General features: G+C 56.1%; 9 protein-coding genes across 9 annotated transcripts; 5 read left to right on the top strand and 4 right to left on the bottom strand.

Annotated features, from left to right (window-relative positions):
- Positions 1 to 1,584: 1,584 nt before the first annotated feature.
- Positions 1,585 to 3,184, top strand: WHR41_00548 (uncharacterized protein; the record flags this gene model as incomplete). The annotated part of the gene is made up of 2 exons (XM_069369154.1): positions 1,585 to 2,014; positions 2,070 to 3,184. 2 exons carry the CDS (start codon positions 1,585 to 1,587, stop codon positions 3,182 to 3,184), a joined length of 1,545 nt encoding a protein of 514 aa, XP_069233857.1.
- Positions 3,185 to 4,285: 1,101 nt separating this feature from the next.
- WHR41_00547 (uncharacterized protein) lies at positions 4,286 to 5,783 on the bottom strand (the record flags this gene model as incomplete). Its single annotated transcript, XM_069369153.1, has 5 exons — positions 5,617 to 5,783; positions 5,509 to 5,552; positions 5,305 to 5,430; positions 5,159 to 5,247; positions 4,286 to 5,101 (listed from the first exon to the last, which is right to left on the bottom strand). Exons 1-5 carry the CDS (start codon positions 5,712 to 5,714, stop codon positions 4,286 to 4,288), a joined length of 1,173 nt encoding a protein of 390 aa, XP_069233848.1. The 5' UTR covers positions 5,715 to 5,783.
- Positions 5,784 to 5,884: 101 nt separating this feature from the next.
- WHR41_00546 (uncharacterized protein) lies at positions 5,885 to 6,788 on the top strand. Its single transcript, XM_069369152.1, has 2 exons — positions 5,885 to 6,101; positions 6,172 to 6,788. Exons 1-2 carry the CDS (start codon positions 5,915 to 5,917, stop codon positions 6,351 to 6,353), a joined length of 369 nt encoding a protein of 122 aa, XP_069233849.1. The 5' UTR covers positions 5,885 to 5,914; the 3' UTR covers positions 6,354 to 6,788.
- On the bottom strand, positions 6,731 to 10,413 carry WHR41_00545 (uncharacterized protein; the record flags this gene model as incomplete). Its single annotated transcript, XM_069369151.1, has 2 exons — positions 6,731 to 7,342; positions 7,414 to 10,413. 2 exons carry the CDS (start codon positions 10,411 to 10,413, stop codon positions 6,818 to 6,820), a joined length of 3,525 nt encoding a protein of 1,174 aa, XP_069233850.1. The 3' UTR covers positions 6,731 to 6,817.
- A 2,618-nt stretch (positions 10,414 to 13,031) lies between these two features.
- Positions 13,032 to 15,311, top strand: WHR41_00544 (uncharacterized protein; the record flags this gene model as incomplete). Its single annotated transcript, XM_069369150.1, has 1 exon — positions 13,032 to 15,311. One exon carries the CDS (start codon positions 13,032 to 13,034, stop codon positions 15,309 to 15,311), a length of 2,280 nt encoding a protein of 759 aa, XP_069233851.1.
- WHR41_00543 (uncharacterized protein) lies at positions 15,309 to 17,296 on the bottom strand. The gene is made up of 2 exons (XM_069369149.1): positions 17,088 to 17,296; positions 15,309 to 17,016 (listed from the first exon to the last, which is right to left on the bottom strand). Exons 1-2 carry the CDS (start codon positions 17,180 to 17,182, stop codon positions 15,432 to 15,434), a joined length of 1,680 nt encoding a protein of 559 aa, XP_069233852.1. The 5' UTR covers positions 17,183 to 17,296; the 3' UTR covers positions 15,309 to 15,431.
- Positions 17,297 to 17,521: 225 nt separating this feature from the next.
- On the top strand, positions 17,522 to 19,645 carry WHR41_00542 (uncharacterized protein; the record flags this gene model as incomplete). Its single annotated transcript, XM_069369148.1, has 1 exon — positions 17,522 to 19,645. The coding sequence occupies one exon, from the start codon at positions 17,522 to 17,524 to the stop codon at positions 19,643 to 19,645; it is 2,124 nt and encodes a 707-aa protein (XP_069233853.1).
- Positions 19,646 to 20,001: 356 nt separating this feature from the next.
- Positions 20,002 to 21,236, top strand: adi1 (Acireductone dioxygenase). Its single transcript, XM_069369147.1, has 3 exons — positions 20,002 to 20,121; positions 20,178 to 20,549; positions 20,610 to 21,236. Exons 1-3 carry the CDS (start codon positions 20,092 to 20,094, stop codon positions 20,733 to 20,735), a joined length of 528 nt encoding a protein of 175 aa, XP_069233854.1. The 5' UTR covers positions 20,002 to 20,091; the 3' UTR covers positions 20,736 to 21,236.
- Positions 20,806 to 22,475, bottom strand: WHR41_00540 (uncharacterized protein). The gene is made up of 2 exons (XM_069369146.1): positions 21,148 to 22,475; positions 20,806 to 21,090 (listed from the first exon to the last, which is right to left on the bottom strand). Exons 1-2 carry the CDS (start codon positions 21,882 to 21,884, stop codon positions 20,919 to 20,921), a joined length of 909 nt encoding a protein of 302 aa, XP_069233855.1. The 5' UTR covers positions 21,885 to 22,475; the 3' UTR covers positions 20,806 to 20,918.
- Positions 22,476 to 22,596: the final 121 nt, after the last annotated feature.

Genomic DNA, 22,596 nt, shown 5'->3' with positions numbered 1-22,596 from the left:
CACGTCTGCGGCCATCCAATGCGATGGCGCTGCCGGGCGGGTGGCTGCTGCGGCCGCGGGCCAGCGCAGGAGGAGTGGGAGGACTGAGGTACCAAGCATTCAGGCTGCCGGCGCCCATCGTATGTGGCGCATCCTCGCAGCGCTGCCCCTGAACGGCCGCAGCGAGAGTGTGTACCTTCTGATTGCTGTACGAAAGTGTAAGGCAAGGCAAGGCAAGGTGCGTTTCTATTTCCACCATCATCGACAGGGACGCAACGCCCGCTCCCTCCCAGGCTCCCAGCTCCCAAGTCCCAGCTGGCATCGGTCCGCGCCCGCATTTTGCTCGTCGCGCTCGGACAGCAGCCGTGTGGCCGGCGCGGCGTGGTTGCTGTCCTGGGTAGATAGGGCAGACGTGTGCGTGCAGGGCGCCATCCGAATCCTGCGGCGTGCAGTGCGTGCAGTGCGTGCAGGCCCGGCGGGTAGGCGTGCCTTATCTTCTCGCCTGGCCGGCCAAGCGAGCTGCATGCGCGCGTGATGAGTGGTGCTTGTTTTCCTGGCCATCTCAGCAATAATAATCATCCCTCGCAACCAGCAATCGCCCTCGTGTGCCGCCGTGCCGCGTCGATGACAGGCGCCGCGGCGGGCGCCACGGTCAGGAACAGGCGTAGCCTCAGGGGCGAGTGGCTTTCGTGCATCCGCGCCCAGGCCGGCAGGCACCGGGGTTGGCGCCGATCGACCGCTGGCGCTGGGCCGGCGGGCGCGCACTTCCATTGTTAACCTGGGAGATGCTAAATTTGTGCGCCCTCAACCGCCGCTAGACCGCGACTCGTGAGCTTCCACTGCTCTCCACCGCCCGTCGCGGTATGGTGCGATGGCTAGCATTGCTAGCGAGCGTGTCACTCGATGGCTCCTCCTCCTCGCCTCCGTGGGCCTTCTCGGGCGGAGCCTTTCTCTGCCGGTGACCGCCCGCAGCGGTAGTGCTGCCCTTCCGTCCCGCTCTGCTGCCTCTTGTCTTTGTCTGCGTGGGCCTCTGCCATGCCCTGCACTAACTGTCCCCGCCGTTGCTGCTGTTGCTAACGCTGCTCGCGCTGCTACTTTCGCTGCGCTGCGCTGTGCTGTGCTGTGCTGTGCTGCTGCGCGCGTCGAGGGCTGCCTGACCAGCCTCACACACGCAACTGCCGGTAAGCGTCGGACCCGCATCCTCCCACCCTACCGCACCGCCCTCCTCGGCCTCCTCGTCTTCTTCCAATCCTTCTCTCTCTCTCCAGCGCTGCCTGGCACGTCAGTAGCATCCCGCAAGCACGCAAGCAGCACAGCGCCTTGCCCTTGCCTGCCGCTTCGGCCAACCTACGCACGACGGCTCGCCTTCGCGTATCCGCTTTCATTCCTTCAGCGGACCATCCTATCTTCTTCTGCAGAAGGGTATTTTCTCGGACCGGCCGCCGCCAACCACCCATCAGCACTACTGTACAGCTTGCAACCTTCTACCGCTAGTCACATCGAAGCGGAGCTCACCAGCCGCTGCACGATAACCGCGACATCATCAACTTCCTAGCTCCATTTTCCAGTCATCTCTGAGCTCGGCGTGTGCCGCCTCTCGCTATCATGGCGACCAACCCTTCCAGTTATGCGATGATCGAATCGCCCCATCACCACAGCTATTCCGTCGAGGACTTGCGAAGTTATCTCGACTCCCGACCTAATACACCTGGCAACTACTCCGGCATGAACTCTCCCGTCTGGCCCTCCTCACCTGCTTGGCCCCGCGATCTAGGTAGGGAAAGCATGGCTGGCTCGACACTCGCTCTAAACCCGAAATTCGCTGCCCCCGACAGCCCTGGCTTTCCTCCAGGTAGTCCTGGATTTCCTCCGGGCAGTCCAGGCTTTCCTCAAGAGAGCCATGAACCTAAAGGGCCTCCTCGTCCTCCTGGACCTCCAGGCGGACCGCCACCGGATGGTGGTTTGACTGCCTGGCTCCAAGTCCTTGGTGGTCATTTTCTTTTCATGAACACATGGGGTGTCATCAACGCATATGGTATGGACTAGATGTTGCGTCCGCACTAAATCATCCAATGGCTAACAGTCTTCAGGCATTTTTCAATCATATTACAAGGAGACCCTTCTACCGGACACCAGTAATTCATCCATCTCCTGGATCGGAACTATCACTTCATTCTTCCTTTGCGCCTCCCCCATCATGTGGGGTCCTATTTTTGACCGCGGCAGCGTTCGCCTCTTGGTTTTCCTTGGATCGAGCTCCGTTGTGTTCGGCCTAATGATGACCTCTCTTTGCCACGAATATTACCAACTAATCTTGGCCCAAGGTATCTGTGTCGGAGTTGGTGGTGGCTGTACTTTCTTGACAGCCACTTCCATCTTGCCCACCTACTTTGCCAAGAAACGCTCTCTCGTCATGGGTCTTGCAGCCTCTGGATCATCGATGGGTGGCATCATCTACCCTATTGTCTTTCACCAGCTGGAGCCGCAAGTCGGATTCGGTTGGGCTGTGCGAACAATTGGATTCCTCGCCTTGATCACGCTCGCCGTACCATGCGCGGTCATCAAGCCTCGTGTACCCAAGCCAACAAGCAAGCGCAAGATACTGGACGCCGCAATCTTGCGCGAAGTTCCCTTTGGTCTTCTCAACGTAGCCACCTTTTTCGGCTTCGTCGGCCAGTACATTCCTTTCTTCTTCATCGCCGAGTACGCTGGCGAACACGGCATTAGTCAACCCTTCTGGATGATCATTGTCCTCAATGCCGGCTCTCTCCCTGGACGTATCGTTCCTTCTCTCATCGCGGATAAATTCTTCCCTCCTCTAGTCGTCCTCGGTGCCTGTACCGGATCAGCTTCCATCCTCGCCTTCTGCTGGGCCGCCGTGCAAAACTCTTACGGGGGTCTTGTCATCTGGGCTTTGCTCTACGGATTCTGTGCCGGCGCCTTCGTATCCCTGCAAGGACCCTGCGCCGCTTCCATGACGACCGACATGCGTACCATCGGCACGCGTTTCGGTATCAACATGTTCTGCGGCGCCCTCGGTATCTTGATCGGCAGCCCAGTCGGTGGAGCTATCTTCCCGGAGAGCTGGGCAGGCGCCCAAGGATTCTGCGGAGGCACGCTTCTGCTCAGTACTGTTTTCATTGCGGCTACCTGGTGGGCGGTCCAACGCGAAAAGCAAAGGGGTCAGAACAGGCTGTCTGGCTGAAAGAGTAATATCAGGCAGTACTGAGCTGTCCCACGCCTCTGCCATGTCACCTACCATCTGCTTTTCCCAAATCTATCACGACCATCGATTTTGGAACACATGCAGCGTGCAGCGTTTCTTCCGGCTCGGCATCTTTCCCGGCGTTTGGGTGATCAACGAGAATGAGATTTTTTTTGGCGGACGGCTAATGCCCCAAAAAAGAAGGACCGTCTGCCAGGCGCTTGGATTTCAACAGGAGGACTATTGCAAGCCGCGGCGTCACTGGTGTTGTTGGTTTCAAATTTGCAGATGGCCATTTCACGACCATGCCTTCCTTTTTCCCATTTCCTGCCATCGTTTTAGCTGTACAGCCTTTCCTTTCCTTTCATTTCCTCTTCCCTTATCTCTCCTAGATTACCTCTGCTGTCAAGCGCTCCACGATACACACTCTGAATGTTTCAACATACAGAGAAATACAGACCCTGTTCTCTCACCCCCGTTCCGATCTTCGTCCACGTGCGAACAATTTCAACCACGCCGAAACTGCGGTCTCTGGTCCCGGCGATTGGACACGCGTGCGGAGGTTTCTCCACGACCTTTTCCACCTCGTGAAGATCATTCACGAAGTCAAACTCTCACGGCTGCTGTTGATCGCAGTCGCCCAGACGAGGGCATTATCCGGCCGCCTCTCTTGTCCGAAAGTTCAGCCGAGCTTTGGGGCTGAGGAGGCTCTTTCGCGAGTTGCTACCGTTGACTCTAGAGGGAAAGCGCCATGGGAACTTTCCGGGGAGCCTCTGCTGATCCCTCTATTCTATGTTCCTACGGACTGAAGTGGCGTGATACCATCCGCTCCAGTCTTTGAAAACGGGGTTTCTACTCGGAGAGCGTTTATCTTGCGGATCTCCTGGCAGGTGGTGGAAGATATTCCCATGGGAGATGCTGGCGTTACCACTGTGAACGGCAGATGGGAAGGGAGCAACAGAATCGTCGGCACCAGAAAGTACGTCCATAAGCGGATCATCTGTCCTTCGATCTATTATCTGTCTCCTGTGCTCATTCCTGCCACACTCGATCTATGGTATCAACAACCCCTCAAACCACCACCTACACCTGCTCAACCCCTCAAACCTCACTCTTCGAAATCATAATCCCAAACGGATCCCGATCCACCTCGCTAACAGCAACACCAACCCGCCCATCCGCCAACGCCTCCCTAACCCCCTCGCCCAACCCCTCCACCTCCCCCTCCTCCCTCCTCACCCTCTCCCACTCCTCCCCAAGAACCCCCTCCAGCTGCCCCCTCAGCACGCCGTGCAAAAACCCCCGCTCCGTATTACTGTGGAACAGGCAAACCACGCACTTCCCCTTCTCGATCGCCGCCAGCGCCTCGTGGTGCGACATCTCGCCCGTGAAGTACAGGTCGACGTCCTCGCCGTCCTTCTCCAGCTGCGAAAACAGCGACCCGCCGCTGCCGGCGCAGATCCCCACGCTCCGGATCTGCAGCTCGCTCGCGTCGCGGTCCTGCGGCACGGCGATGGGGAAGCCTTTCGGGTTGCCGAGCCCGAGCCCGATGCGGTCGATGATGGCCGTGAGGGGCAGGGGTTTGTCGAAGCGCACGATGCGGCCCATGCCCGCGCCCGGGTGGCCGGGGACAGAGGTTGCGGTGATGGGGTAGCGTTTGTGCGCGCTGCGGCCGAGCGCGAGGGCGTTTTCTTGCAGGGAGAGTTGCGAGGGGTGGTGCTGCAGCATGTAGGAGGGGCGGGAGGGGGCGGCGTTGAAGGGGTCTGAGGGCTCGAGGTCGGTGGCTGCGGGGGTTGGGGCGCTGGAGGTGGGGGGTGGGAGGTCGTCGGGGTCTGTGGGGGTGCCGGTTACGATGTCGGCGAGCCAGTCGCCTAGGCCGCCGCGGGCGGCGTCGATGGCGGTGTGGGGGGAGTAGACCTGGTTGGGGTGGTTAGAAGGGGCGAGGTGCTGGCGAGGGTGATGTGGAGCGCTTACGCTGATTCCTGCGGCGGCTAGGCGGAGGAGGCTGGTTTGCTGGGTGTCGTTGAAGGTCAAGCTCTTGAGGCCTCTGAATATGATAGGGTCTGTGCCGGGTTAGTGTGGTTTTTGGGTTGTTGATCGGGTTTTGTGGTTGCGCTGACGATAGGCAATGACGATCGAGTCTTTCCTTTCGATCGCCTCATCGGCGACGGCTTTGGTCAAGTCGACGGTCAGAAGGACAGAGTTCATCTGTCGACGGAGAGGGTCGAAGGGCGCCTCGAGAAGGACTGTGGCGGGCGAGGTAAGCTACACGGCGCATAGCTGGCATTGGCTTGCTTTCTATTGAATGTTCGGTCCAGACATACGGCCAGTGTTGTCGAAGCTCTTGTCTGCCAGAGCTTCAGGGTAGCTGAGCAGGCGGTGCCGTCAGAATCCATGCCGATGATCTTTGCCAGGGGTCTCAGGGCACTCACAGTCGTCTCATCGCGGCGACGACGGCCCTGGTGTAGGGCGCCGCTCTGGCTTGGGAGCTCATTGTGTTGGACGCGAAACGAATTGCAGATTTGAACATGTAGCGGGATGCGACGAGAGGCTTTGGAACCGACGGGAACAGACGCGACTCTGTGTTTACTCGTTGATTGACTTTTGCCCTTTGCGCGCGCGCGCGAAAGAGAAGTTGGCTGGAGCTGCCGACGTCACCGGGGGTTTGCCAGGCCAAGCGCAGCGCAGCGCAGCCTCCGAAGTGGGATGCATCTGTGATCTGATAAGCGGATGAGTCTGACGAACGCTGCCCTCACTTCATTGCATTGCTACCAACACATACCTCACATAATGAGCGCACAAACAGACACCGAAGCGACGCAGAACCAGCTTTCATCCGGCATCACAGCCGACTCGCTGGCCGCAACGCTGCGATCCAAGCTCGATGCCGCGCATGTCGACATCCAGGATCTGTCCGGTGGGTTTAGCGCCGGTTGTACTTCAGCTTCTCTGACGCCTCATGCTGACGATGGAATGTGGGTATACAGGCGGCTGCGGTCAAATGTTTGAGGCGATCATTGTCTCCTCTCAGTTCGAGAAGAAGATGACGCTCGCGAGACACAGGCTGGTGAACAGCGTGCTGAAGGAAGAGATCGCTGCGATTCACGCATGGACGCCCAAGTGCTTCACGCCGGCGGAGTGGGAGAAGAAGAAGGGCACGGCGGCTTAGACGAGCGCTGAGCGGGACCATCTAGGACTGAAGAATGATTCTGGACAACGCTTTATCGGTGCAATGAGAGAACGAGAGGGCCAGTAGCAGGCTAAGGCGAGCTGCGCTCCGATGCAGGTGCAAATGGATGGTACAGCTTGTGAATCGTGTGCGAGCAGAGAACATTGCATTGGATATCTTATGGCTGGAAAAGCGCTGGACGCGAGCGGTATAAGAGAAGGGGATAAATAAACAACGGAGACGAACAGTCACTGTGTTCGGAAGGAATCAGCAGCATGGGTCGAATACTTGAGTCTGGCTCAAGAACGGCCCATCTGCACGAATAGGATGAATTGAACATGATCTACATATTGAAAGTGCAGAGAAAACCGATAGCGTACGCGCGATCACAGGGTATCAATTGCATAAACAAAGTACCGCCATTTATTGCACAAATCATCGCTTCAAGGCTGTCAAGACCAGAATCAAACCGTCAGCCCTCCAACTGTAGCATCCCGCCAACCTCTCAAACCCCTGCTATCTTCCAGCTCAACAACCCACCACAGCGCCTCCTTCGCCTTCCCAATCTGTCCTGAAAGTTCATGCGCCCTCGAAAGAGCCAGCCAAGCCTCACTGTCATCCCAACCGGACCCCAATCTTGTCAGAGTGGAAAGCAGCATGTAGGCTCTTTCCCTCGCAGCCAAGCGGTTGAGTTCGGCGGGCGCAGGGTCTCTTCGGGAGATTGCCCGGGCATTGGGCGCTTGGATCGGTGCGGGCTCCAGAACGGGGACGCTAGATACTGGCACCACTTTGATGGGAAGAGATTGCGAGTTTGCAGCTGCGCCGCTGGTTGTAGGTGGCTCCGCGGGCAGGACTTCTGAGTAGATGTCGAGCAACAGTGTGGACAGCGCGACGATAGAAGAAGGATGATCGGGGAAGTAAGAGAGGGATACCTCGTAATGTGACGAGGCTTCAAAAGGCAAGGAGCGAGCAGACGCGAGGTCGCCTCTCTGTATGCATTGTTAGCACGGTGTTCTGGGACTGTAAAAGAAGGCCGCTGATTGGCATTGCCAGAACTTACCGCAGACCATACATTCGCCCATAGCTCATCAACACTCTTGCCTCCACCCCAGCTCTTGTCATAAAAGCCCTTCGCGCTGGAATCTTCCGCAGCTACCTCCGCCTCAAAAGATTCGACTAGCTTGTTCGCTTCTTCGATCGCACCAGCCGCGTCTTCAAAAGATTCAGCTCGGATGTATAGCTCCGCGATGAAAAGCCAGACGTCGACGAGCAGACTAATCTTGTGCCGCTGCTGTTGAGCCAGGGAGAAGCTCGGAACTGGCGATGCACCAGATGCAGGGTGTGGCGCAGGAAGACGGATATCTTGCTGCGGAGGCTGTGACTCGTGACCAGCAGGAGGTGGCCAGTCTCCGTGAGTTGCATTATGAGCCATCGATCCCAGTGGTTGCCCCGCGCTCTTTTCATCGCTATTGCTGACAGCTGGAGCCACAGGAGGTTGACTGGCCGCGACAGGAACATCTTTGGGAGGCGGGAGGGGAGGCTGGTCGTTCTGCGTTGGTACTGGCTTTGACTTGCCCCCCAAGCTGCGTGACCGTGACCTGTTTTCGTTCGTGCTTGATCGAAGCCTGAAAGGTAGATGGCGGTGCTCCTGGCGGCCGCGTCCTCCATCTGCTGCAACCCCATCCTCGTTGGTCACGGTGATAGATATGGGTGGGCCTAAATCTTGACCACCGGCTGCTGCGGTATTTGTCTGTCCATTTACAACAGAGGCTTCCAATGTTGAGGCTTGAGGTGCGCCGCGCTGGCCAGGCTTGTCCATACTGTTCCTGTGCGACTTCGGCCTGATGCTCCCGGCTATGCTCCGCAGAGTGCCTCCAGCCCTGGACGGGACAACAGACGCCGTTTGAGGCGGCTTCGAGACCTTGGTCACTTCAGGTTTTCCAAAGACTCGAGCGTACAAGCCCAGTAGCTCGTCAGTCATGTCCACAGCGGCGCCAGGTCCATCCATGAGTTCGGCTAGAGTGAGCTGGGTCATCTTGATCTGGACAATGTTTTCCTTTTCGAATCCCTCCATTTGGTCAACGAGTCCTCGCGAAAGTCGAGTCAAATTTGATTGCTTCTCGGGATCTCCTCCGTGCGGTACTGTTTGGCCGAAAAGCACTGTAGGGTCACCAAACTGCGCGAGTGCTGCCTCACACATCTTAGACGCAGCCTCGTGCTGATCCTTGGCGCCTAAGCACAGAGCCAGCAAATGCCAAAGGGAAACGATTTTCCTTTCCCTGGTGTAATCCTTTCCGATGTCTGCTTGTTCAGTCGTCGGCTTGGTTGCAAGAGCGCGCTTGATAGTAGAGATTGCTGATGTCACATCTCCGGTTTCCGCAAGCAATGAAGCCAATGCGTAGCTGGTCTCTACATTGTTAGGTTCCTGGAGTTCTGCTCGTCGCAGCTGCTTCAATGCTTCATCTTGCAGAGCAGGGCGAGAGTCGGTGTCAAATGTAAGTCGAGCCCACTGCGCCTGGCTGATGCCGATTGCCCTGTAAGCGGCGGCAAGGGTCGAGGCCTTGAGTTGAGACCCTGCCGGTACAACTGAGTCGTTTGCTCCTGTGTGCGCAGGTGTCTGCTGCGAATCTGCCGTTTGTGGCCTCTGCTGGCCTGTCCACTTTTGTAGAAGTTTGCCGACCTTCAATGCCTTCTCAGCTTGAGCGCGGTCACCATACCGGCAAAGAACCCGGACGGCTTCCGCGGCAGTAAGTACGGCTGTGTCATCGTCGTCAAACCCAGTTTCATGCTGGCCAGTTTTCTCTGATCGAGCCTTTCCCTTGCCGATGATCTCGACATAGCTGTCAAATGCGTGCATAGCTAGTTCAAACTCGCCTAACGAGGCATGCACATTGAACAATTCCCTCAAGACTGCCGTTGAGTGGAAAGTCTTTGTTGCTGCACGATACAGGATGTCGAGCAGGACGCGGCTGACCGCCTCTTTCCCACCTTGTCCTAGCTCAGCATCGGTCCAGCCAACGCCACAGATGATCCTCCAATTCTTCATGGCTTGATCGACCCATTCTTCGACCTCAAGATTTGTCTGACTCGCTTTTGGAAATTGTGTCTCCTGAATCAACAAAGACTCGTATGTGCTCTCTACGCGCTTCAAGTCTGCTCGTTGTCTTTGCTTCGCGGACATCTGGTATCCTTCTGGGACCGTATCAAGGGTGCCCATATGGATTCGCGAACCCGAAGCAATGTAGTATGTGAGGCCATGTTGCAAGATCGTTGACAAAAGATCGTAATAGGCTCGCCACACATGTCGCCGAGGAACATCAATCCGGGAAGGACTACTACCAGAGCCAACAGAGGTGGGGGGCGAGCGCTGCCAGAAGTCGTTCCATGCTGTGAACGCCCTCAGAGCTTCCGTGAGTGTCTGCACTGAGCCTGAGGATTTCCTGGAATTGAAGTGTACACAAGCTCTACCGAGCAGCCTCTCCGTCCATTTCCTCAACTCTGCCGACCTAGCTCCAGGTGTCTTCGCGATAGTCTCTTGGTACAATTTCCGTGCCTCGTCCTCTTTGCCTTGGTGTTCCAAAGAAGTCGCTCGGATGCACGCAGTCTTGACTGCGCAAACTTCCATCCAGCCTAGCGCAGAGGGCAGACTGCTATGCGGATTCGATTCTGGAATGAAGTCTGGCAGCAACTTCAACGCTGTCTCCTGATCCTCGCGCAGCCAATGTATTTCCGCCAAGCAGACACTTGCGATGAAGGCATCTTCCTCAATGCTGTTTCCCACCACGATCGCTTCCTCCAGCCGAGGTATCAGGTCGCTCAATCCGTGCAAGCTGGCTTTGGGGTCCGAGGAGGCAGAGGTTGGTCGATGGGACGCAGAAGCTATCTGTGCTTCGGACCTGGCGGCGAGGGTGAGGCATTGGCGAGTGGGCGCGTGCTTCTCTACCTTACGTGAGAGCTCGGGTACTTCAGACCATGATGCGTTGCAGAGAGCTTGATCCAGCTGGGCCAAGTAACGCGCGCCTTTCTCAGGGTTCGCGGCAGATCGGGCGCCGACGCTCATTGTGGAGGAGCAGGGAGCGTAGGATTTGAAGAGGTCTTGGATATCCTATGCCAGCCTCATCCTCCCGGCCCTGTGTTCCAGATTATGTCGTAATGGGAGTCGGGTGCCACGGCTGCAACAAGAAATGTTGCGTTCCAGCTGTTGCGGCGAGGTCGCTCAAACACCGGGTGTCTGGGTGGGGCGCGGAGTAGCGCCGCCTGCGTCAACGGTCCGTTCCACCCGCTGGGGCTTACCACCTCACCCAGACCTCACCTCACGACCACTCTAGGGCAAAAAGGTCATTAGGCTATCGCAGAACATATGTGAAAGCTTGCAAGCTGTTTAGACTCTTCTGTGCGGCAAGTCGGCGTGACGGTTGCCATATGACACTATCAGAATCAAGTCCAATATCGCTACATTAATCGATGAGAAATCCGTTGTTCGCAGATCACTCTTCATATCTTTCGTTTCTGCAGGCTCGTGAATGCTCATGCAATTGATGTTCCATTTCCATCTATGTCCTCGAGCTGTTTTTCACTTATTGAGCTTGTTCCTGCGCTCGACTTGTGTTCACGTGATGCGAGCAAGCCGTGAACGTCCAAAGTGCAACATCTGAGACCTTCAAGTTGAGAATCAAGATTTCTGATCGATAAAAGCAATCCAGAACGCACGCTGCATCGTTGGTAGATCCAAGCGACTCCATGCGGCGATGAGGCAGTCTCCCCTCGCATGATAGAGTTTGAAATAGGAGATCGATGCAATCAATGAGAAGCCCTTGCCAGGGACATTAGCTTTTCAATTGAAAACCGTACGGCTGTCTCGAAGTGACAGACAAGAATCAATCCACGGCATTTGTGAAGCGCCTCAGTAGACAAACATTGTTACTTTCACCTCTGGATCTCTGATGAAGGCAGGTGCCCGGTGAAGGCAGATGCCCGGTGGAAGCAGGTGCCCGACGAACCATGTGACCCCCCGCCCCGGGTTGCCATGTCACCGTTTGCTCAAACAGGCAGCAGCGAGTGGCGAGGAAGGTGGGGCTCATCCGTGTTCGCCGCCGGTGCGCGATTGCCACAAAACAAAGCGGGCTCCTCTCACACTCTCCTTCTTTTTCTCTTCGCCTTTTGGAACTCTTCGGTAACTGCGAAAGTGGTTATCAAGAGTATACAATCGTGCCGCTTTTTTTTTTCGGTCTGCAATCCTAGATTCGAGACTGATCCGGCTGTCATCTGCGGCCATAACAACTTCTTCCTCCTCCTTCCCTCGTTCCACAGGGACGAATGCTCGGGCTGCTCGCCAATAAGGCGCGCGCGCCCCGGCATGGGCAGCGTGTAGTCCTGTGACCGCAAAAGCGGTTATCAAGACTATACAGAGGGACCTTTTTTTGGTCGGTCTTGGATCCTAGATTCGAGACTGATCCGGCTGTTCTCTTACGGCCATCAATCTGTTCTGCCTCCCCTCGTCCCACAGGGACGAGTGCTCGGACTCCTCGCCAACAAGGCGAGCGCCAATACGAGCAGCGTGTGGTCCTGTTACTGCAAAAGCGGTTATCAAGACTATGCAGAGGCACCTTTTTTTGGTCGGTTTTGGATCCTAGATTCGAGACTGATCCGGCTGTCATCTGCGGCCATGAACTTGATCCTCCCCTCATCGTCCCACAGGGACGACTGCTCGGACTCCTCGCCAACAAGGCGAGCCTCAACATGAGCAGAGTGTAGTCCTGTAACTGCAAAAGTAGTGACCAAGACTATACAGAGGGCCACCTTTTTTTCGGTCTTGAATCCTAGATTCGGGGCTGATCCGGCTGTCATCTGCGGCCACCACTGTCGTTCTTCTTCTTCTTCTTCTTTTTCTTCTGCCTCCTCAGAGTCTACTCGTCCCACAGGGACAAGTCTTTGGACTCCTCGCCAAAAGGCGAGCCTCAGCATGAGCAGCGTGTTGTCACGCCTGCTCGTGCGGTGTCAGGTGGTAAAATACCGATCTCCGCCAGCGTTACTGACCAGGAAATAGTCGGCTGGGAAGAGGAAGATGCTCAAGTCGATCGCGAGTAACGGGGTGCCAATAATCACACGACGACTCGGCAAGCAAACTCGACGGAGCCTCAGCAGCCAACCGCAGGGGCCAACAACGCATCCTCGGGTACAACTCCGGCTTCTGACGTGCCACCTGCTCCTGTAACGGCACCAGCTTCTGACGCGACACCAGCCGCAAATTCAGCCTCCGCAGCTCAGCCTCCGGTGCTGATGCCAAACCGCAAGTCGGTCCTCACCTTGCAGCCGAAGGTCGACGCGCAAATCAGAAAGGTCGCCAAGACGTACCAGCTTAGAGATGAGCCTGTGCACTTCGACCATCACGGAAGCGCCAGCCGGATCTGCTCAAAGCCCACGAAGGAGAGTCTCCCACAGTCCTCTGCCAAAATCCTCTTTGATTCCGATTCGCTGATGTAAATACTTAGGGTGTCAATAGCAGCCACGCAGCGACCGTGCGCAGCCTCGGTTCGGCGCGCGATCTTGGCTGTGCTGGAAAGATGCTCCGCCGCGGAGGCCACCGAGCGTTAGGGTTAGGGTTTTTACACCAAGTCGAAAGCCTCTGCTTGTTCGTCGCCCGACAAGCTAATCACACACACTGCGAGACGCCTCAAAATGGCGCAAAAGCCCAGTCTCCCGGGCGCTGCCATCCTAAAGCAGCTCACGATCCGTATTGCTTCAACACCTGTCGAGCAGCTTCCACGAATTGCGGCTCAAGTTTCTGGCTCCCTCTGGACCTGCAGAGATCTTCTCTCATCTACAGCGCCATCCACCAAGCAAAACTCAGATGACGGCGTGATTGTTCATCGCTTCAAGACACAACTCTCCACGCTCCTCCAAGACCGCACAATTGAAGGTCGGTGGTCTGCCGTCGTCTTGGTCAAAGCAGCGATTGAGGCTGGCGGTCTCGAGGTTCTCGGCAAAGCCAATGGCTGGGTCAAATCTCTTCTAGGATTCCTCAAGAAGCCCGATCCTCCTACGACTCGGTCTTTGTCGGTCATCACGCTTGTACGCATTTTTATGCTCACCTGGGATCACGCGAACCTGGTCAGAGAGATTACGACCCCTGCTCTACCGGCTTTCATTTCGTCTTGTCTGAGCAACATCGAAAACAAGAGATGCTCTGCCAGCGAGCTTCAGACCATCCTTGAAGCTTTGGCCACACTTTTACCCAGGCATCCCACAGTCTTCCGCACGCATGAAAACCACCTCCGCAGCTTGTTGAACAGGATCATCTCGTCAACTGCCACTCCTGGTGGAGCGCAGCACTACGTGGACTGCCATGTGAAGACCGCACAGAAGGTGCTGGTGCTTTTGCACAACTGTGCACCGAAGCAAGGCGCCTCGGAGAAATGGGACGACACGCTCAAGTCTACTGTGACTGCAACGCACACCACGTGCGACCGCGTGTTCCGGTCTGTGATCGAGGATTGGAGATCTGCGGCCGGCGTTTCACCTTCCGTACCAGCTCAACAGCTTGCTGTTGCTGGCGATGCTGAGATGGAAAGCTCAGATGCTGTTGGCCTCGGTGCTTGGAAAGGCGTATACAGCGGAGCAGAGAGGGTGGTCACGCTGCTAGAGCTTCTGCAAACACACATGGAGAATACCACTGCAAATTCAGCGACTATCCGCATCGGCTTGATCGCTGATCTAACCACGCGTCTCCTCAGCGTCACAGTACCGGCTTCAGGAAGGCAGGAGTTTGTCAAGCCGAACAACCAGATTTCGCGAGACGAGAGAGAGGCACTGTACAACGTGCTCCCTCGCATCCATGTTGCTGTCCTTCAGCTACTCCATTCCATCATCCACCGCTTCGGAGCTGCTCTCCTTTCGATCTTCCCAAGCCTGATCGAGCAACTGACCTGGGGTTTCAAGGCGGAGCGAGGGGATGAGCAATTCCGCGCTTCGGCTTACAGCTTGCTCGGACAGATCTTGAACTTCAACGGCCACTCTCTCGCAAAGGACGAAATTGCAGACCTGGCTCCTTTCTTCGTGGCATGCTGCTTTGACGTGCTACCTGAAGATAACCGAGCCACCGTTTCGGCACCAATTTCTGGCGGACAGCAGCAAGCCAACGCATCCGCACCGCAAAACAGCAAGCCTACAATCGCCAATGCAGCTCTGCATGATGCAGCAACGGCTTTGCTCCCCATCGCTCTGTCGCAACTCGACCCCAGACTTTTCCCGCGGAAACTCCGTGCATCTATTGATCGCACCGCCATCCTCACCAAGCACAAGCAAACTTTGGTGGCAAGCGTCCTGAACCCTCCTGTCAACCCAGCCGGTACGGGTGCACAGGCTAGTCTGCTGCCATTCCTGGCCAGACTGTTCCCTGGCGACGCCGAGGTCGAGGCTATCATCAGGCCGAGAATGCCCGTCACATGGACCGGACGACGTAGTGGAATTGAGGAAGATGATGAGGTCGAGGAAGAAGAGGGCCAGGAAGATGTCGAGATGGATGGCCAAGCTGAGCCGGACCTTCTCGGTGTCCTAGATGAGCAACTCGGAAACGCTCCCAGCGAACAAGAAGCTGTGCCTGCGGAAGGTGAGGCAGTGCCCGTGGAAGATAGCACCACATCTTCCAAGCGCGCAGCGCCCCCTACCACAGAGCCTGAGGTCTCAGCAAAACGACTCCGCGCCTCTCCCGTTGCTGAGTCTTTGGCGGAAGTGTTGCCGCAGGACTTACCGGGTCCCGATCCGGCGACCGCGCAAGCCCTTGTGCCAACTACCGTGGTCACCCGCGCAAAATCACAGCAAACCGTCACTCTCCCGCCGCAGGCTGCGCCGGCAGCTCAAGATGACGAGGACGATGATGGCAGCGACTTTGAGATGCCGCCTCTGACAATGGATAGCTCTGGAGACGAAGCTGAAGAAGATGATGAGGACGGGGAGTAGGCACGATGTTCAGTGTACATTGCTATAGAAGTGGCGTCTGCTCTTGTAGCATAACTAATTACCTTCACCAAAATCGTCCTCTCGGCTTCATGTGTATATATTGTACATGTACCTTCTCGTCTATGTTGACGGTGCAGCAGCAGCCACATCGCTGCCGTTTGCCTGATCGACCTTTCTCTTCTTGCCAAAGTTTCCCCTCGCCTCAACGCCTCCCTCCAGGGGAATGACTCTCCTCGCAGTAAACACAAAGCCTTCACTGCCACCTTTGCTCGTCATGAGCGGATGTGTCCGCCCAGGCAAAACCTGATACTCTCGGATCCTACTCGTCTGCAGCGTCGGGGCGAGGAGAAGCCGTGGATCAACAGGGAAATCCTCCTTGTCGGGCTCATTTCCCTGCGCGAGCGCGCTCAGATAAGCTGTCCTGCGATCCTTGGAGTACAAGTCCGACAAGTTGACGAGTGACTCCACGGTGGGCGAGTAGACGACGACATGACCACCGCCGCGGATGAGAGGAATGACGTGAGGGAAAATGGTCGAGGGGTCAATGTGTGAGGCGACGATCAGGCCGTCGAAACCGCCTGCTCGCGTCTCGTCCACGATCGCCTTGCAGCGCTCCCAGCGTCTGCGCTTCTTGAAATAAGTGCCACGCTTTCCACTCTTCCATGTCTGCATGACCTCTGGTGTCGCAGTCTCGGGCTCGCGGTACGTGGGGTCTTCTTCGGGGTGGAGTAGTTGGAGCCATGAGAGCGTTTTGAGGTGGTTGTGTAAAGGATGATCGGGATCGGGATTGTTGCCGTCGTAATCGAAATATTTCAGAAGGCTGATGTTGGCTTGTACTGCGGCGTGCAGGACGGTAATTGTGTTCGAGGAAGCGGGGATAGGGAAGTCGTGGTGGACGACTGGGGTGTGCGGTTTCGCGTCTGAATCTCCGTTTTCCATGGACACTTCTGAAGGTTCTGGTGCGCCATTGTTCGCCTGCGTTTGAGCGGTTGTGTTATCTTTCCTGAGCAGATTCATCCTCTCTGCAACGGCAGCAGTTACCAGACCACCAGTATCGTCGAGGACTAGCCATCTCCCACCAGGTGCAGTTACACCCAGATTATCGTCCCCGTCGATTGATTTGCTGAAATGCACGTTGCTCCATGCCATAGCCAATCCAAGTGTCTCCTCCCTAATCTCCATTGTCCGTGCCGGCTCCTTCAGCATAATGTAGTCGATCAAGAAGCCTAGCTCCATCGGCAATACTGTGAATCGCTTTAGGTATTTCTTACTTTTGCGCAGGGTGTATTTGGCCTTCGAAAACGCGGTCTTCTCATCTAGGCCTGCATGGTTCGCCAGGATCTGTTCAATAATCTCTTTACCGCCAGAGCTCTTTTTCAACTCCTCAATTTCGGTATGCGACAGCGCTTGTCGACTGGCATCGTCGATGGTGAGCCGGTTGTTCTTTATGATCACGGTTCCATCATCAGCCACGATGTCAATCCCTTCACCGCCGCTGCCACTAGGGGTGCCAGGCTCTGCTCTGCTCTCGTCTGGAGTCGCTTCCTCAGCGATCACGTCTGCGTTCAGCTCGCTAGGCGGGACGGCACGCAGACGGCTGTACAGTTCCCCCTCTTGCTTTTCGAGGACTTCGTAGGTATAATAGAGTGGGCGGCCGAGGAGGAGGTTGGAGGGAACTGAGCCGTACTTGCCGATTTCGATGATCCTGCGCCATTCTCAGCTTGGCTTCGCAGGAGTCATGCAATGAGGCGTGGTAGCCGTCGCAAATGGACCTACGTGTTTGGCTTGATTTCAACAGCCCTCAATAGGTCTGAGGCAAGTCGGAGAAAGACCCAGCTGTTGGGTTGGATGCGGCCATTGCTCGTCGCCATGATGACTGCCTTTGTCTCTCGGAGGCAGCCTAGCGTTCTGAGCAGGAGTGCTTGTGGACACTATCACCAGCCGAGTCGCGTGTCGCAATTCACAAAAGTTCAAGCTTTCACATGCCCTGCTCTGACGCGGGCTGCGGCGGACCGAGCCTGGCTGCAGATCGCTGCGCGCAGAAAAGATTGTGGGGATATGACTGGCCGATGCCGCTATGAGGGACCATGCGAGGCCATTGGACTCCAGTCCTTTGCTGGACGATATACTACGTAGCAGAATAGTTCCGCTTCGGAGATCACGACTGTTCTGTCCACTTTCTCCGGCCAGCGCCTCTCCGGCTCGTCACCATGATCTCTATCAAGGTTCCCTGCTCGTCGGCCAACATCGGGCCTGGCTTCGACTGCATTGGACTCGCCCTCTCGGTCTGGCTGGAGCTGCAGATTACTCTGGACGATGCCTCTTCTAAGGATGCGCCGCTGAACTGCCGCATCACTTATGAGGGCGAGGGCAAGGAAGACGTTTCTCTGGACCCGGAGCGCAACCTGATCACACAGACTGCGTTGTATGTGCTTCGATGCCACGACCAAAGGGCTTTCCCCGCGAACACACACGTGCACATCGTCAACCCGATTCCTCTTGGTCGTGGTTTGGGATCTTCTGGAGCTGCTGTTGTTGCTGGTGTCGCACTTGGTAGTGCTGTCGGCAAGCTTGAACTAAGCAAGGATCGCATGCTCGATTTCTGCTTGATGATCGAGAGACACCCTGACAATGTGGCCGCTGCTCTTTACGGTGGCTTTGTTGGCAGCTACCTCAAGGAACTCGATCCTGAGGACATGAAGCGTAAGGAGATTCCTCTCGCTGAAGTTCTTCCCGCGCCACAGGGTGGCGAAGACACTGGCCTGAAGCCGCCTGTCCCTCCTCGTGACATTGGCAGGCACATCCGTTTCCCCTGGGCCAAGGAGATCAAGTGCATCGCCATCATTCCCCAGTTCGAGGTCAGCACTGCGAGCGCGAGAGGCGTCCTTCCGACTAGCTACGAAAAGCAGGATGTCATTTACAACTTGCAAAGAGTGGCGCTTCTGACCACCGCTCTCGGCCAGTCGCCTCCTCAAGCTGACATGATCTACGACGGCATGCAAGATAGAGTCCACCAACCCTACCGCAAGACCCTTATCCCCGGCCTCACAGAAATTCTGCACTCGGTCACCCCTAAATCTCACCCAGGTCTGCTCGGTATCTGCCTTTCAGGTGCTGGACCGACCATCCTGGCCCTTGCCACCGAGAACTTTGACGGGATTGCCAACCACCTGATCGACCAGTTCAAGAAGGAGAACATCACCTGCCAATGGAAGCTGCTCGAGCCTGCCAATGAAGGCCTTATTATTGCCGACGACTCAGCTGCTAAGGCAGTCGCCGGCATGACCTACGCTGACGCCGGCGTCTCCATTGACTCTGGTAACGAGCTCGTCAAGAGCATCAAGGCCGCTGTCAAGTCCACTCGCCGTCCTGGTGCAGATGCGGACATTGGCGGTTTCGGTGGTGCCTTTGACTTCACCGCCGCCGGCTACGCAGAAGCCCCGACTCTCATCCAGGCCATCGATGGTGTCGGCACCAAGCTCAAAATCGCCTTCGAGATGGATGACTTCAGCACTGTCGGTATCGATCTCGTTGCCATGAACGTCAACGATCTCGTCGTTCAGGGAGCGGAACCCCTCACCTTCATGGACTACTACGCCTGCTCTCAGCTTTCTGTACCTGACGCTGTCCGCTTCGTTGAGGGTGTCGCCAGGGGTTGCATCGACGCCGGTTGCGCGCTTGTAGGCGGCGAGACCGCCGAAATGCCTGGCATGTACCAGGGCAAGGAATTCGACGCGGCGGGTGCCGCCACTGGCGCGCTCAAGAAGGGCCGCAAAGTTCTTCCCTTGACCAAGTCAATGAAGGCAGGCGACATCCTCCTGGGTCTGGGCAGCAACGGCGCACACTCGAACGGTTACTCGCTTGTGCGCAAGATCGTCGAGAGAGCTGGCCTCTCGTACGGCGACCAAGCACCTTGGGACAGCTCAAAGACCGTCGGTGCATCGCTCCTCACGCCGACCAGGATTTACGTGAAGCCGCTGCTCGCCGCTGTGGACAAGGACCTGCTTCTGGGTATGTCGCACATCACTGGCGGTGGCCTCGAAGACAACATTCCGCGCATGCTGCCCAAGCATCTCGGTGCGGAGATCGATTGCAGCTCCTGGCCAGTGCCTCCAATGCTGAAATGGATGAAGAAGGCTGGAGGTGTTAGTGAACGTGAATTTGCCAGGACGTGGAACACTGGTCTTGGTATGGTAATCGTCGTTGAGGAGAGCAAGGTCAAAGAGGCCACGGAAGTTCTCGAGAAGGCCGGCGAGAAGGTTTACCAGGTCGGTAAACTGATCTCCAAGGGCGATGAAGAGGTTGTGCTCAAGAACACTATGGGCTGGAACTAAAGGCTACCCACGGCAGCCGTTTATGAGGTACGGAGAATAAATACTAAAAGTCATTATATGTTGAAGAAGCGGACTAGAAAAGATCATGTTGTTGTCAGGCGATAAGACCATTTAGAGTACAGCTGGAGGCCACTACATATCCCCATCCGAATGAAAAATTCGTCCGCGCATTATGCTTTTTATGTGCTAGATTGCTATATTTGTTTTTTGGGGTGTACGTTTTGATTGGATATAGAAGTAGGACTTGTGCCTTCTTTACCTACGTATGGATGGTTTGTGAAGCCCCCACGTGCTCGAACGTGGCCAAAAAGCGAGCGTCGCATGTGAAAATGACGTGCTTGGGTCAGCAACTTTCCGACTTCCATCTCTTCAACACTGTTTCTTTTGCGACGGCTTCTCTAATATACCAATACCTTCAAACCAACACTGCAAGTCCATAACTCACGATGAAAGCTTACTGGTTCGACAACCTGCCGGTACATCCAAGCGTCCCTCCAAGTCACCACACCCCGCCTGGCTAACACCAACCCAGGGCGACCAGCGCCTCCCTCATGACTCCGGCCGCCCGGTCGACCCCGAATACCTGGCCGCGCTCGGTGTAACACACTACTACCTGCCCGACGACCTCGAATCGGTAGACAAGATCGCCGCCGAGCGCTCCTACAAGAACCGCGACCAGATCGAGATCTCGCCGACGCTGCTGCCCGGCTACGAAGAGAAGGTGAAGAACTTCTTCCACGAGCACCTGCACGAGGACGAAGAGATCAGGTACATCCTTGGTGGCGGTGGATACTTCGACGTCAGAGGCAAGGAGGATGATTGGGTGCGCATCAGGCTGGAGAAGGGCGATCTGATGATCATGCCCGCCGGCATCTACCACCGCTTTACGACCGACGACCAGAACGTGAGTTATGCTGAGGTGGTGCGGAATACTGAGTGGCGTAGGCTGACAAACCGATTTTAGTACACGAAGGCTCTGCGATTGTTCAAGGAGGACCCGAAATGGACGCCGCTGAAGCGTGGCGAGGAGACGGACGCCAACCCGTTCCGCAAAGATTATCTGAGCACGCAGACCCCACAGGCTGCCTAGGTGTATGTCTCTGATGGCGTGCTATCTGGAAAATGAAAAACACGGTTCGCAAAACTCACGATTACGAAAGCAAGTAGATCAGAATATTATTCACTTCATATCAACATGCTGAACCGCAGAGCTATGCACAATGTAGTATCTAGAACCAGGACCGTTGCGACTTCGTCCTCCCAATGAAAGTCCTCACGACTTGTGCAACCGCTCTTGAAACTGAAGCAGTACCGCCCTCTCATCGTGCGACAACCTTACGTGACTAGGAACATTAATTGCATCCGCGGATATCGATATGTGGTCTGGGCTGGCTTGTGGTGCCACAGTAGAGGCGTTGGTGGACTCCTGTCGAAGCGTATTTTGGCTGTCAACCTTTGTTAGCGAACCCTCATCTAGATCGTGGGATCCTGGCCTTGCGTACCTGCTCGTGTCCGAATCTTTCCTTCCACCTTTCTCCTCGTCCTTCTCATCCGCTGAACGAGCGTCACGCAATTTGCTGCCGACATCTGACGGTGTCCACCAGTAAACCGGAAATTGACGAAGGATGTTGTTCCACAGACACGCCACGACAAGCATGACCACTGCTCCCAGAGTAGTGACTGGGACATACCACCAGCCCATAGTGATGACTATCGGCTGGGTCGTAGCAATAACGGCGGTGGCGCCTCCGGGTGGGTGCACGGTGTTCGTAACACACATGACGAGCGCGGCGCACGCGCAAGCCACAGCTCCGGCGATCCATTGTAGGTCCTGGAAGTTTGAGTTGAGTTGAAACGCTTTCGCTATCGCCACACCGACGATTGCACTGAGCCCTTGACCGAGGACCGAGTTTCGCGGCTGTGCGAGCGGCGTACGGATGGCGCTGTAGTCCAGAATGGCACTTGCGCCCAGGGAGCCGACAATGACGGGTGGGTTATGGTTGGTGATTCCTGGCGCGTATTTGAAAATGGCGCCCACCAAGAGAATGCCGATGAAGGCGCCGAAGAAAGCGGAAAACCACTGCACGAGGGCTGGAGGCTCCGTGAAGGATCCATTTCTGTGGCCGAGGAATCGAGCTATGGGCGTTGGGAGCCGACTGACGCGGTTGTGTGGCACAAAAGGGTTAAGGTAGCGGTCTATGTCAAAGTCCACCAGCTCCGAGACGACTTTGGAAGGCATGATTGCCACCGCTTTGTCACCTCGACTCTGATGGGTATGACAGGAGAGAAAGCGAGGAGCGATGCAGGGATGTATGTTGTACGAGACGGGATGAATAGATGGAAGTCGGAAACTGGGTCATAAAGGAAGCGTTCACAGACCTTCTCCATATTACCGAGACTCGCAATAGTAGTCGCTACAGAGATGCCACTGGGGTCCGCTCTAGCGCCGCAATGCATTTCCAAATGTCGATGATGGCACGGATGGCTGCAGTGGCAGCAGCTCACGCGTAACGAATCTTCCGTCATTTTTGAACAACTCCTCGGCACCACATCCGCTCACTCCGCACAGCCGGCTGACCTGTCTCGCCTGCCTGCTGTGTTCGGGAACAAGGGGCGAAAGCAGTCGAGATTGGACCTGTTCTCGAAAGGCACACGGGTGCGCCCTGAGGATGCGAATTCCGCTCCCTGAGAACCAGAGGACACTTCGCCAGGGGATAATCGATCGCCATCGTCGCGGTATTTCCTCGATCTTGATTCATCGCGAATGCTGTCAAAGTGACCGGGTGGCACGCGTGCTTTCGCCTCCGCTTGAGACTAAAAGCTTATTGCCGAAAGCAGTACGTAATGCCCGAGTCAAAGCGAGGGTCCCCTGGGGCGTCCATTTGAGCGTGACCCAAATGTCGAAACATGTTGCAGATGAGTTGAAAGATTGTAGAAGGAGTTCGAGGGCA

The sequence above is a fragment of the Cladosporium halotolerans genome (assembly GCF_011745625.1).
Source record: "Cladosporium halotolerans strain TM138-S3 chromosome Unknown Sca2, whole genome shotgun sequence".
Taxonomy (NCBI): domain Eukaryota; kingdom Fungi; phylum Ascomycota; class Dothideomycetes; order Cladosporiales; family Cladosporiaceae; genus Cladosporium; species Cladosporium halotolerans.
The sequence above is the reverse complement of the archived record's forward strand: the minus strand, read 5'-3'. Positions and strand labels throughout refer to the sequence as shown.

Bases quoted from the DNA above. Each gene is read 5' to 3' on its own strand.
- WHR41_00546 (XM_069369152.1), top strand. From the start codon at position 5,915: ATGAGTCTGACGAACGCTGCCCTCACTTCATTGCATTGCTACCAACAC. The intron at 6,102-6,171 runs GTGGGTTTAGCG...GTGGGTATACAG, and splicing joins CGACATCCAGGATCTGTCCG to GCGGCTGCGGTCAAATGTTT.
- WHR41_00543 (XM_069369149.1), bottom strand. From the start codon at position 17,182: ATGGCGACGAGCAATGGCCGCATCCAACCCAACAGCTGGGTCTTTCTC. The intron at 17,017-17,087 runs GTAGGTCCATTT...AGAATGGCGCAG, and splicing joins GTTGAAATCAAGCCAAACAC to GATCATCGAAATCGGCAAGT.
- adi1 (XM_069369147.1), top strand. From the start codon at position 20,092: ATGAAAGCTTACTGGTTCGACAACCTGCCG. The intron at 20,122-20,177 runs GTACATCCAAGC...ACACCAACCCAG, and splicing joins ACTGGTTCGACAACCTGCCG to GGCGACCAGCGCCTCCCTCA. The intron at 20,550-20,609 runs GTGAGTTATGCT...AACCGATTTTAG, and splicing joins TTACGACCGACGACCAGAAC to TACACGAAGGCTCTGCGATT.
- WHR41_00540 (XM_069369146.1), bottom strand. From the start codon at position 21,884: ATGCCTTCCAAAGTCGTCTCGGAGCTGGTGGACTTTGACATAGACCGC. The intron at 21,091-21,147 runs GTACGCAAGGCC...AAAGGTTGACAG, and splicing joins AAAGATTCGGACACGAGCAG to CCAAAATACGCTTCGACAGG.